At 44.0% G+C, this 14,184-nt stretch overlaps 1 protein-coding gene across 2 annotated transcripts in view; it reads right to left on the bottom strand.

Moving 5' to 3' along the window:
• FARP2 (FERM, ARH/RhoGEF and pleckstrin domain protein 2) overlaps nt 1–14,184 on the bottom strand; it is a 109,641-nt gene that overhangs the window by 13,711 nt on the left and 81,746 nt on the right. For both annotated transcript variants that reach the window (XM_036754571.1, XM_036754570.1), the window contains exons 15-20: nt 9,970–10,059; nt 8,857–8,990; nt 7,041–7,122; nt 5,953–6,190; nt 2,693–2,823; nt 420–488 (exon numbers count right to left, since the gene is read on the bottom strand). In XM_036754571.1, the coding sequence (XP_036610466.1) occupies nt 420–488; nt 2,693–2,823; nt 5,953–6,190; nt 7,041–7,122; nt 8,857–8,990; nt 9,970–10,059 (744 nt within the window). The remainder of the gene's footprint in view (nt 1–419; nt 489–2,692; nt 2,824–5,952; nt 6,191–7,040; nt 7,123–8,856; nt 8,991–9,969; nt 10,060–14,184) is intronic.

Raw genomic sequence — 14,184 nt, 5'->3', positions numbered from 1 at the left:
CCTAAGGAAACTATGACACTGGTGACAGCAGACACTGTATCCATGAGAGAGCAGGGTCTGTGTGCATAGGCCTGTGAGAGCACCCCCTTGGACATACTAGACAGTCATCATCACTCCTTTCTGCAGACTCCAGAGGGTAACTCTCCACTGTCTCTGTGCCAAAGGGAAGGGAAACTCCAGGTGGGCTTGTGGAAGACCCATTCAGAGCATGGAGCGTGGCCGCAAAGAGAAGTGGGGAGAAAGGCCAGCCGCGCCACTGAACTGTTACTGACACACTCGTGCACCAGAATTGCCAGGAACTAAATGGGAGTGGGGCACAAAAATCCCACCTGGCTGCTGGTCCGTTTCTTGGGGGTCCTCTTCAGGGCCTTCTCGGTCCTGAGCCTGAGCCCCCTCAAAGCCCAGAGGGGACCACTTACCAAAAAGAACATCCTCTGCTGGAAGCCCTTCTTGGTAAGCTTGTACAGGCAGCCTTCTCGGATAAATTCCTGAGACACAAGAAGAGACAGTTTGGGCTGGCACTGCAGGAAGTGCCTCATCATCCTTTAGACCGAGGATGAACATACATGTACAGACAGGGCCCAATGCCTGGACAGCCAAAGTTAGTAGCCCCCCCTCCCCCCCCTCTAAGGCAGTTCCTGCAGGGCTGCAATTGTGAGGCTTTTTAGCATAATCCCAGGAATTAGAAAATGCCCTGGGTGTGTATCTTCCTTTGTTAAATACTATGACTCTTCCCAAAGTGGGCTGCCTGCTGCCCTTATGGTTTCTGCTGGCTCTGCCAGTGAATCCCCGTGGGACCTTCCCTCCCGGTTTCCTCAGGAGCAGCCCTGTGTCTCTCTGGGCAGGCTGACTAGACAGGCCATCTGGGGAACAGCACAGGTAGGATTTACTCAGATTGGGCCAAGTCTTCCATGTTCTTCTTATAGGCAGCTGGAGAAATAGAAGCTGGCAGAGGGAATGAGGAGCAGGACATGTGGAAGTGGCTGAACATCCAGAACTAAAGCATGGTTGTCGAACAGCCAGAAAGTGTTGAGGAGGGCAACCAGTATGGTGACCAGCCTGGAGCTCAAATGACATGAGGATCAGCTGAAGAAACAGGGCTATTTAGCCTGTAGAAGAGGCATAGCTGGGGCAGCTAGGTGCCGCAGTGAGTACAGCACTGGCCCTGGAGTCAGGAGGACCTGAGTTCAAATCTGGCCTCAGACACTTGACACACTTACTAGCTATGTGACCTTGGGCAAGTCACTAAAACTAGAAGAGGCATAGCTGTGTTCAAGTATTGAAAGGATCATGGAAGAGGAAGATATCTACTTGGCCCAGGGGGGCAGAAGGGAGCAGCCGGAAGGGTTTCCAAAAGGCCCATTGAGGCCAGAAGTCAGTGACATCTGCTTTTACTCAACTGTCCCCAGGTGGAATGAGCTACCTTGGGGGAAGGCTGGGGGACCCTTCTGTTGGAGTTGTTATCGAGGGGGATGTTGTCAGGGATGGTTGGACGAGTGAAACCTGAAATGGCATCTACAAAACAGGAGTGTCCACCTACATCCTGCCAGAGCTGCATAACAGGTGTTGAAAGGTCCTCCGGAGGGGCACACCTTGGCCTCCTCATGGAGGCACTCAAGCAGGATGGAGCACTGGAGTTGCTGAAGCACCAGGGGTTTCCTCCCCCTTGAGCCTCAACCCCCATCATTGCCACACATACCCCACTGCTCTGGCTCGACTGCATTTCACCTCTGAACAGGCTCTGAGCCCAGGCTTAGCAGTTACTGAAGAATGGCTTGGGTCTTTACATGTCAGCTGGGCTAATGAAGGAGAGGGGTACAGATGCTCTAAAACAAGGGACACGTTGAGGACAGATTTACCTGGGAATTCAGGTTTGGATGTTTTGTTTATGCTAATATGAAAACCAGTGTACTGTTCCTGAGCACATATCAAATTGAAGACTAATCCTGACTTAGAAAGAAACTTTTTCCATGGATAAATCCAGATGCGAATAACCAACAAAGCTATTTAGATCTGAAAACCAAGCTATGCTGAAACTCAACCGACTCAGAAGGAAATGGGGAAGTTCAGAGAGAGGCCCTCAGATCACAAGCGTTTGGAGTTTTCTGAATGAACGATTTGACTGTGAATCTGGAAAGCACTGAAGCAATGCCCATTTCTCAAGGACAATAGTGGGGCCTTAAAATAATTCAGAAATGGAAAACCATGCCATTTCCTGAGCATGGTGGCCTTTCTCCACATTGCTCTGCCCCCACACAAGCCCAACACACAAGACATCTCATGCTGGGAGGGGGCTGGTGTCTATGCACAGGCACACATGCACCTATACATACACACATACACACACACACAGGCCCAGCCCTGTGACCTCCTCTCATAGAGCTGTGGGGTCACTGGCAGCATCTGCAGCCCAAAGCCCTCCTTCCACAACATGATGCTCCATTCTAGGCTTCAGAATCAGCAACTGCCCTGATGGAACTCCCTAGGTACAAGGAATTCCCACTTCTCCCTGGCAGTAGGGTAACTTGCCCTCCCATATGTGTGTGTATCCACATAATCACATTTCAACAGAGATGGGAACTCAAACATATATAAACAGTAGCCCTCATAACTCTTTGGTTCTAGAACTGAACAGTTTCCCCCACTACAAAAGGAGAGCTTAGTCACGAAGGGGCTCTAAAAAGGCACTTGCCCTGCCGGGGATGACGAGGTTGTCGATGCCGACCAAGTCATGCTGAAGCTCTGTGAGTTTCTGAAAATTCTCCAAGCGGAGGAGGCTGCTCCGCAGCTGTGACGTCATTTCTGAGATCTCGTGGAGCGCCCCTGGAATGGAAGGAGAGGGACAGACACTGTATCCTGTATCCTGGCGCTACCCCAGGGCACCGGCCCCTTGGCTGCTCTGGCAGCGCCCTATCTCTTCCAGCTTCGGTGCTCTTGGAGCATTCCCTTTCTCAAAGGATCAATCACTAGTGGCTGTAGCTGAAGCTAACAGTAATTTTCTTGACAGAACATGAGTTCTGAAACTTTTATTGTGTCCCAGGTCCCAGTCTAGCGGAGCCTTAAGCGCCCCCTTGAAAAACTGTCTTTAAATGCAAAAAACAAAGTACATGAGATTACAAAGAAAACCAATTATATGACAATATCATTATAAAAATACTTTAAAAAAACAAGTTCATGGACTCCAGGCTAGGAAGCCTTGCTACAGAAAGAAGGAACAATCAAAGTTCCAACTAGTACCCTGGGCCTTTCTAAAAATGAAAACATTTGGTGAGATAAAATTTACCCAGCACTTTAAGGCTTGCAAAGCCCTTGATCTGTATCATTTCATGTGATAATCAATCCTTCCCCCACAGGGGTGGGGTGAGGTGGGGTGAGGTGTTGGGCTTAGTAAGGTGGAGGTGGCAGCTGCTGTTACTGCCTCCTCTCTCACATTCCCCTCTCGAGCTCCCCAGGCAGCCCCTCCAAATGATTCCCCATCTCTGAAAGGCTTCACAAAAGGACAAAGTTGGTACCCATCCTGGGATACTTCCCAGGGGTTAGAGCTCTCCTCCTTGCCCCCTTCCCTCCTCCCAGAAGACTTCCTGAGGACAGGGCCAGTACCATACCAACTGAATTGATCTGGGGGATGAGGGCCAAGAATCAAGGATGATGTACACTGAGGGTGTGAGTTGGCGTGCCTGGGACAACAGTGGGACCATCAACAGTATTCAGACAGTAGGGAAGAAGGGAAGGTTCTTGAACTGAATGTAGTTCATTAGTGTATGGATAGTACTTCTCTTTCCTGTTGCTTCCTTCTGGTCATTGGTGACAATCTACATTAACAGTAACGATTCTTTGGGTTTTACAGTCCTGCACTTGGTCTGAAGCTACTTCGGTTATTTTTGTCGCTGTCAATGATTCTCTAGGGGTTTTGGAAGAATGTGATTATTTTGGCCTCTTTTTAAACCAATATTTATTCTTTTAATTTCCTTTTCTTATCTTACTAATATAGCTAGTATTTTTAGGCCTACGCAGAATAATAATGGTGGTAGTGAAAAGTTTGGCTTTGTTCCTATTCTTAGGGGGCAAGGTTCTAAAGCTGATTAGGATGATTCTAGGCTTCTGCATTCAGATACATTTTTTTCATATTGCTGAACCAGCAATCACTATGTCTTCTAATGCTTTTTACTTAGACAGATGCTAAATATTATCAGAAGTTTTTTTCTCTATCTGGTGATATGATTATGTTAATCACTTCTACAACTTTGAATCATCATTGGATTCTTTAAACAAATAAAGCTTGACCATAACAAATGGCTCTTTTTAGATCTATTACTGCATTCTTTTGTCACTACCTGAATGTTTTTTATAGTAATGGTCATTAAAGGTATTGGTCTATGGTTCTCTTTTGCTGTCTTATTCTTCCTTGACTTGGGGATCAGTACCATATTTATCTCATAACAAGAATTGAATAGAAGGCTTTCTTTCTCTTTTCATTTTTTTTGAAAATTTTATGTGACATAGGAATTATTTATACTCTAAATGTCTGAAACAATTTATTTGCAAAACCCAAATGCTCCTGGCACTGTTGTTACTGTGTTTTCTAAAAACCAGGCAGTTTTAAAATGGCTTGATCTATAGTATCTATTTGTTGTCTTGACAGCTTGGACATGGCTTATATCATTATGGATACCCATCCAATTCCTTTATATTCCCAGTTTTGCTAGCAAATAGTCTGAGCCAATGCATGAAATTCCCTGATAATCTTCTTTATTTAATCACGATTCGTTGTAATATATATACCACATATTTTGACATTAGATTATATACTATATTCTCTTGCATTGCTCCTTAATTTAATATGTTCACAGGATAACTGAGTTTTACATTTGAAAGAGGCCTTATGGAGCATCTTGTTTCATGTGTTTAAGATACTGTTTTCTAATAAGGATGTAAATCACTGAGACAGGGACCATGGCATATATTGTTTTTGGCTCCTCAATGGACCCTTGGTAGTATTTAATACACACTTTGTAAAGTTCTCTAATGGATTCATGACCTCATTTCCATGAGTACTCCCCCTCTACTGATGCACAAAGCTTTCCTTTTCCAGTACCTGGGAGGGGCCTTGGGGGAAGCCCACAGGAATACCAGGACCACTGTCACAAGTGTGACCCAGGAGGTAGCATGTCTAGAGTCCCCAGGGTCACTACCAGGTGACAGTTCTGCAGCCTCCCAGAGATTTTAACCAGCGTCGGCTTCTCAGAGGGGGTCATCACCTTTCCCTTTCCCTGGCCATAAGTTGCCTGGCCTAACCTAAGGCACCATGGGGTGTGCAGAGAGATCTATGCCTTGTGAAAGTAACAGTCCTGAGTAGAGGGATGCCTCCCTGAGCAAACACAAGGGAAGCTTGCTAAAAATAAAAAGAATATGTTCGCAGTAAATGCGACATTTCACATCTCCTAAAACGTGCCAACATTTCCCTGGCGAGCTGGTCTTTCTACATCTGGTCGACCGTGAACATCGCTGCATTTTAAATGAAGATGAAATGAATGGGACCCCTGTCCTGCCCCTTGCCACACAGCATGGATCTTGCACCTGGGATCTCTTTAGACATAGATATCGATTCACTCTTCAAAGCTCACAATTAACAGTATGGAGCCAGTTCCTGAGGTGAACTGGTACCCTAAAGTGGAAGCTACATTTGGTCTGAAAATTGCCCCCACAGACCATCTTGTGACTGCCCGGCAGCAATGCAGGAGAAAGGTTCCTGGAGCATTTCCACTGGGCATCAGGAGTTCAGAGGAACTGAGTCAAACCTATCCAGTGAGTGGCTGCTGTCTGGCCTCTCACACACCATGAAGAAGAGAGTGGATCCCACCTTGCCCTGATGGCAATCAATCCCAAGGCACAGCCCACCCTGCTCCCAGCTCCCCCACTGAGTCTGTCTTTCTGAGCTCCCCTCAGACTTACTCTTGCAATCTGGATAGTCCAGGTGGTCTGGCAGGTAGTGTTTGCATAACCGCCCTAGGACCAGCTTATAGTAAATCAGTCTCTGAATGGGCTTGAGAAGGAAAGTGTTGAGAGGCAAATAGCACACTTTCTGAAGTTCAAATTCCTTATACACCATCTCCAGTTTCTTGAGGCATCTGGTAGCCTTTTCCAATTCTGTAAGAACCTGGTCATGTTTTTGAAGATAGCTGGTAAACTCCTGTAGAATCACAAAGAGAAAGGATGAGGATCCTCCAAGTAGGCCTATCCAGGCACTGAGAAGCACAGGCCAGTCCACTGGCATTGACTAATGAGCAGGAAAAACAACAAACCAGGAGAATGCTGGTCAAATAAAAATGAAGTAGACAGCACACAGGCCACTTCCTTCAAGAGGTGGATGGGGAGGGTCAGATTGTGGGAAACGCAGGAAAGGGCTGGCATCATTCCTCCACTTTTCACAATACAAATAAAGCCTGCATGCTTCTTCATCCTCAAGGTACACACTCTGCAAAGAAGCAGGTCTAGAGTTCGGCTGCCTTCCGGTGGGATGGGAGTGTGAGGATGGCCTGCTGGAGGGGGGCTGACCAAGAGGACAGGGAGGAGTTGGATGAGGCATTAGGGCTGACACCAGCCAAGATTTGCACTCTGAACACTTGGGTCCAAGCTGCTAATCCTACTGACACTACCTACAAATTGAACCAAGTTGCCAATATTTAGCAAAAGGGGAAGAAGCCACCAGGAGCAGCCAAAGCTAAAGGATCCAGCATCATTCGCCTTTCAGGGGTGGGCCCAAGCCTCTCTAGGCTGAGGTTCCCTGCTGGTGTACAGAGTGGGATGCAAGCAGTCCCCCCCAAATTGCTCACTTGAACCCAGCCTCCAAAAAGCCCCTGTGAAGGGACTTCAAATTGCATGCAGGTATGAGGGACTTGCTGGAGTCACTTCTTCCGATCGGTAATGGCTAGCTCACATCACACTTCAGAGTGTGCCCCATCACTAAGAGATTGACTTGAACCGGGGAAAGAGGAGAGAACATGAAAGAATGCCTACAGAAGTACACCAGCTGTTACTACCTTCAGACTGTGCATGTTCTTAAGCATGATGTCACCGATGCGCTGGAGATCCCCTTTCTCGTAGGCACTGGAGGCTCCTTCCCTAAGAGGCAGAGAAATAAAGTCAGACCAGCCATGCAGAAGCTGGATGTGAGTGGAATAGGCAGGCAACCAAAAGGGAGTGGTTGTGATGGAAATAAATGGGACGGGACCAGACTCACGTTTGTAGAAATGGCTGCCTGGATGGGGCACTTTTATACAGGAGTATCAACCACACCAAGGGGATTGTGTGCAATGCATTTTTGGTAAACACCTAGCTCCCCTGTCTGCTTTCTCTCTCTAGACACGTACATAGAATCTGCATGTAAATAAAGAACCTACACTCTCTACACCCAGGTGATGACCCAACCAACATCAAGAAAACAGCTGGTCCCAGTCAGACCATGTTGAAAGGGCCAGAGTCTGAGCCCCAGCTTTGCTGCGACTGCGCTCAGAGACTGGGTCAGGAACCTCACCACCTCACAGTATTGTTGGTAGAAAGGCGCTTTACAAACATTAAAGCACTATATGAAAAAAGAGTCCTTATAATTATAATTAGAAGACAGATGATTACAAATTACAATTCTTCTCTTTTTCCCTGAATAACATGTTTTTATACTCTGTTGCTCGCTCCCTCACAAAATTACCTCAATTGAATGGAAGTTTCTTGAGGGCAGGTACTGTATCACTGCTGTCTTTGCATCTATAGCACCGCACACCAGGGCTGGCGCACAGTAGGCACTCCATAAATACTTGCTGATTAGTTGAAGTTCTCCCCTTCCCATACAGCATTTAAAAGTCAATTTAATCTAACATTATCCCATTTTCCATCAGTCTCCAAAGTTTGGAAATTGATAATGATAAAAATAATTTCTTCCCTTTGGACTACAGCTGTGGTTTTATCCGTGAAGGGTACCCCTAGGGAGAAGCAGAGCAGAACCTTTTGGGGGCACGGAAATTCAGTGATTTGTCTAGGGCCCCAAAACCAGGAGGGTCAGAGATGGGACTTGGTCCCACATCCTCCTGACAATGAAACCAATTAACCCTCCTAGCAGGTAGACTTCCAAGTATTTTATACTGTCTACAATTATTTTAAATGGAATTTCTCTATTTCTTGTTGCTGGGCTTTGTTGGTAGTATGTAAAAATGCTGATAATTTATGTGATTTTAATTTATATCCTACAACTTTGCTGAAGCTGTTAATTATTCCAAAAAGCTTTTTAGTTGATTCTCTAAGATTCTTTAAGTATCCCATCACATCATCTGCAAAGAGTAATAATTTGTTTCCTCACCGCCTATTCTAATTGTTTTAAATTCTTTTTCTTCTCTTATCGCTAGTACAATATTGAGTAACAGTGGTAATGATGGGACTCCTGCTTCACCCCTGACCTTACTGGGAAGACTTCTAGCTTATCCCCATTACAGATACAGCAGACAATGAGATCCACCAAGATTCACCAGTGGGTGCAAGGTTCTAAGACAGCTCCAAAAGACTCATGAGGGAAAAGGCTATCGACATCTAGAGAAAGAATCACCAGTGGGTGAAGCACTTGACAGAAAGGATTCCAATTGATTTTTATAACACAGGTCAGTTATTCTTATTCTCCTTCCCAAGACAAGGCAACTAAGCCTCAGAGAGGTCAAGTGACTAGTCTGTGGTCATAAGCAGGACGCAGGCCACATCAGCTGGACTCCCAGGCCTGCATCTACTCTACCACACTCACAGCAACAAAGCAAAGGCTTCAGCCTCTAGGGACTGACAAAGGTGTCAGCTCTGGGCAAATCCCACCACAGTTACCAGAGGGCCAGTCGCTGCTCAATCTCTCTCAGGAATCCTCTGTGGAACTCATAGATAGGGTCGATGTTGGAGAACAGCAATGCCATCAGCGTCCCTGGCATAGCCTCCTCCTTGATGACTGCACTGCGGAACCACTGCGGCAGAAGACACCAATGGTCAAGCACACAAAGTTCTAAAATCATGGAGACATGGCTAGAGGGGATGACCTGAGCTGTAGCCACAAAGAAATCCTAGGTATCACATTTAGATTGAGTTGGTTTTAATATAAATTAAATTAAATGTTAATTTTCCAGATGCTCCTGTATGTGAATTACCTGGTACTGAGACTCTTAAGGCCTAGAATACTCTGCGTGAGTAACTACATTATAGGCAGATGATAAAGTTGGATTTTTCTTGTGTGGATACTCTTTGGAGTGACTGAGTAACTTCACTGAGGATGACTCCTAGTGCTCTGGGGGCCTTAGCACCAACAACCAAACATCACCTGCCAGAGAAGGACATCTGGAGAATCTTGGAATCCCTCTTTACATGGACTGTGCACAGACAGTAGCCAATAACAATGCCAAGCATATGATCCCCTAGTTTATGCTTCACTTGCAATTAATGGTCAGATGGCCACTTAACAACAGTGTCTCTATGCTTGTATCCATTAAGGAACCTCTTAAAAATTATTTAAATGTGCTATAATCATCTATTAAACATTGTCAGCTATCCAGTTGAAAAAAAAATAAGTGCTGGGTTCCTGGGTCAATAGCTGCCCACAAAAGAAGCTGCCCACAGTTTTTATGGAGCTGAGATGATGTAGAATGAATGTCAAGGGCACCATGTTCAGCAGACTTTGTAGGTCAAAGTTTCTGGGTGATTTGCTCATGTTTCTCTTTCAAGGTTGTGTTTAGACCAGGGGTGGGAAACCTGAGGCCTCGAGGCCACCCTCTAAGTCCTCAAGTGCAACCCTTCATAGAACTTCATTTTGTGAAGTTTGGATTCAGTCAAAGGGACGCACTTGAGGACCTAGAGAGCCACACATGGTCTTAAGGTTGCAGGTTCCCCACCCTGGTTTAGACTCTATTAAGTACATACAGCAATAAAGGATGAATTACGTAGATCTCATACCACGGTAATGACTTCTAAATCCTTCAAGTATGTTCGTTCAGTAGCAAGAATCTCCTTGGCTATAAAATATGCATTATCTGTTGGGGTACGCTGAAAGAGACAAGAGATGAGTCAGGCAATAAACACAATTTATGCCCGAAATATATATTATCTCACTATTAAAACTCTCACATGAAACAAATGTTTGAATATCTGGATAATTCTTCTGATATAATAGATGGGTATGACGGTGAGTGGTGTGGTTACCTGTAAAATGGGGATATTAACAGGGTTTTTTTGAGGATTTCTAAAATGCCTTGCACAGTCCCTTGCACATAGTAGGTGCTTAGTAAATGCTCATCCATTGGTTGATCCTCTGTTATGTCTTGAATACATGCCTCAGGAGCTTGCCTTTTCATGTTCTCTCTTTGCATGTGTGTGAGCGTGTGTGTGTGTCTCCCACGCTCCTCTGCTAAGGATTTTATGGTGCATTTGGTGGTCTTCTTTTGAACAGCCTTTCCCCCTGAACCACTGTCCTTGAATATGGCTGTTGAGGCTTGTCCCCATTCCTAAGTGTACATAAACTTGTCCTTTTCTTTCCCTTATTCTTCCACATGAAAATTAATGTGAGGAAAGGAATAAATTTGAGGTTTTTTAATCCATCCACTCTAAATTTCTTTTTTTTAAAAATTAAGTATTTTTTATAACACTCAGTTTCACAAGTTTTTGAATTCCAAATTTTCTCCCCCTCCCCCAAGACGACATGTAATCTGATATAGGTTCTACATATACCTTCACATTAAACTTATTTTCCCAAAAATCAAGTTGTAAAGAATTATAACCAATGAAATGAACCATGAAACAAAACTAAAAATAAAATAAAATTTAAAAAAAGAGAGAGCAAATAGTTGTCTTCAATCTGCCTTCAGATTCCATAATTCTTTCTCTAGATGTGAATAGCCTTTTCCATCATGAGTCTTTTGGAGCTGTTTTAGAACCTTGCATTGTTGAGAAGAGCCAAGTTTTTCAAAGTTAGTCATCACAAAAGCAATGTATCTGTGGTTGTGTACAGTGTTCTCCTGGTTCTGCTCCCTTCACTCATCATCAGATCATATAAATTTCTCCAGGTTCTTATGAAGTCCACCTGCTCCTCATTTCTTATAGCACAACAGTATTCCATTACATTCATATACCACAACTTGTTCGGCCATTCCCCAATTGATGGGCATACCCTTGATTTCCAATTCTTTGCCACCACAAAAAGAGCTACTACAAAGATTTTTGTAAATATGGGTCCTTTTCGCCCTTGTATGACCTCTTTGGGATACAGCCCTAGAAGTTATCCACTCTAAATTTCTAAGGATAAGTATTAGCTGTTTGCTCTATCTTTGCAGCTCAAATCATCTTTTCCAATTCTTTCATCTCCTTCATAAGTCAGGAAGCCCTAAGTCAAACAGAGTATTCTAACAAGGTCCTGCTTAATGTAATGGGAAAATGAAAAAAAACATTTTCTACAAACTAAAGGTAATTTATTTAGGCAAACACTGGCAAAGGAAACGACCATTACCTGGCATTTATAAAAAGCCCTTTCCTTGGAGAGGTTGAAGAAAATGTATACAACATTAAACCCCTGCCTCATTCACCTTGCAGCCTAGCCACTTCCCCAAGCCGACATTTAAACATTTTTCACTTGCAAGTACAGCACCTAGCCCATTGTGTTACACAGTAATTTAATAAGTGGCTGTTGAATGGCTGAATTCATCTTCTCCATCCTCTGAATACCTAGAATCATGTTCTCTCCAACCCTATTTGTCACAGGTTCACAACAGAGGCATGAGAATGAGAAGACAGCACTGGAAAAACTTCCTGTGGTTTGGACAAAAAAAAATGAGTTCATTCTATAAATTTGTCCCTAGTTTTTTTTTTTTCTTCCCCAGAGGCTCAAACTGAAACTGTATTCTGGCTTAATGACAAGGGTCAGCTCACTCTTTTTTCAGAGCCTAGTATCCAGAACAAAACTGAAACAGGATGCAGATGAGAAAAGACTTCAGAGCAGGATTGCCTATTCCACGGCAGCACAGTGGCCATATTTTCATTGTTTGCAATGGGTCATAAGCAAGTTACATAAGAGTTAAAACCAGAGTTCCAAACTCCAGGGTATCACAAAATGATTCGAAAACAAGATATCAACAAGCACAAAGACTTAACACAGGCTATCTTATAAAGGGTCTTTATGCCAATTTCATGTGCATTGCTCTCAATTCAGTACTGTGATGTGACCTGAGATAAACATGGACACAATTCCCTTTTATGGATGAACAGGATGGATACAAGTTGTTACCCCCCCTCCCCAGCCGCTGTCCTTATCTCAGTCCTCTTATAATGGTGTGTATTTGAGGCTGTATTCAGACATCTTCTTCTGCTCTATTACTTGTTCTTTACCAGTTTCCATTCTCCTTCAGGAACTTGCATCCTGTACATAGTAGGGTTATTTCTTACATCATCTTTCTAGATCATTTGACATTCAGAGACTCTATTTCTAGTATTTCTAAATAATTGCATTTATTTATAATTTCGGGCTCATTCTCCTAGCTACATTTCTACACTCTGGCTGCACTACCACTGGACACTAAATCATTCCCCTTAAAAGGACATTACTTTGTGCAGTCACCTTTAACATTCAATTCTTTCTTAATTCCTAAAATATTTATTTCAATCCTAAATGCTGTGTTCTTTTCTATCACCTTGAAGATGATGACCATTCATTTTACTTCCTCATCATTACTCTTGGAGGGCTAACCTTTTCCAGCTTGCAAAATCTTTATCAATTCTTAGAGTCGTTTCTGTAACTATGAAGGGCTATTTAAATTTTAATCAAGTGAAACGGGAATTTTCTGCTTTATTATTTGTGCTTTGTTAAAACGGGTACCATGTTGCTTGTCTTCTGTGGAGTTGAGCGATGAGACATTTCTTCAGATATAGTCAGACTTTAACAGAAGAATCCACATGATGCATAACAGATTTGGGCATAGACATTTTGATAGGATCAAGGGGGCAGGGGGAAGTAGCCGGACTATGGAGGGCTAGGATGGGTTAAGAGTAACCTAGAGATTTGGGCCTGGCAATAAGGAAAGGCTTATGTCCTCAGATGGATCCACATGATGGACTGGCTGACCTGCAAGTGAGAACCTATAGCCAGCAGGCCCATCATTATGGCATGTTTGACTCTTATTAACACACTTGCCCTCTAGCAGCTACACTTAGTTTTGGCTTTAAAAGATATGACTGTTTGCTTCTGGCAATAGTATTTATCAAAACTGACTTGGGTCTAACAGAATGAGACAGATCACATGAGAAATTAAGTTCCAATTAATGGTGTCCACTGGTCTCACTGCGTTCCTCAGGGCCACACAATTGGTATCACCTAAGAGACTTGCCTTAGGATAAAGTCCTTTGAGTACTTCAGGAACCAAAGCTCTTAGAAGGGGACTTCACAACCTGTCTTAGGCTAACACTAGATAATGTTCCAAGGAGTTTGTGTTCCACCCAGGTGGAAGGACCCAGCAGGAAACATGCTTCAGTGTCTTTACAAGAACTATCAATTAATAATAACGAAAGCCAAGATGGACAAGCTGGTGGAGAGTGAGTATGAAGCATTTAAAAACATCAGACCCTGAAGCAAGGAAAATCATGCTTTTATGCCCAGAAAGACAGAGACTTCCCTATTCCAAAAGAACAAAGCAGCCCCTGCCAGTTTTGACCCAAGGAAACACCTTAAGACACTCCCAGGACATGGAAATCGGCACCCTTTTCACCTGCAGCTTTCTAAATGTTCACCAACACAGCTGAGTCGGGGTCCCAGCAGCAGCCTGCTCTGGCCAAAGCTGCAGAATTAATTCACAGGCTACAAGTCAAAAATGCTGAGGGTGAAGAATGGAAAACTGCCCCAGGGAGGACACAAAAAGAGGACAGGCAAAGAAAGCTGTATATCTCATGAATCATCACCAGAAAGACCACACTGCACCCCCAGGCAAGCATGTGGCAAAACATCAGCTGGCTTTCTGAACCCCAACACCAGCCCTGCTGAAACACGCAGCAATGACCACTCAGGACTTTCATACCTTTTGAATGATGTTGGTTCTCACCAATTTCTATTTAAAAGGAGGGAAAAAATATCAGATTAAGGAAAAGAAATACATTTGGGGAGGGAGTGAAATTCACACCCACCCCCAATGA

The sequence above is a fragment of the Trichosurus vulpecula genome, chromosome 4 (genome assembly GCF_011100635.1).
Source record: "Trichosurus vulpecula isolate mTriVul1 chromosome 4, mTriVul1.pri, whole genome shotgun sequence".
Classification (NCBI taxonomy): Eukaryota; Metazoa; Chordata; class Mammalia; order Diprotodontia; family Phalangeridae; genus Trichosurus; species Trichosurus vulpecula.
This window is presented reverse-complemented; position numbering and strand designations above follow the sequence as displayed.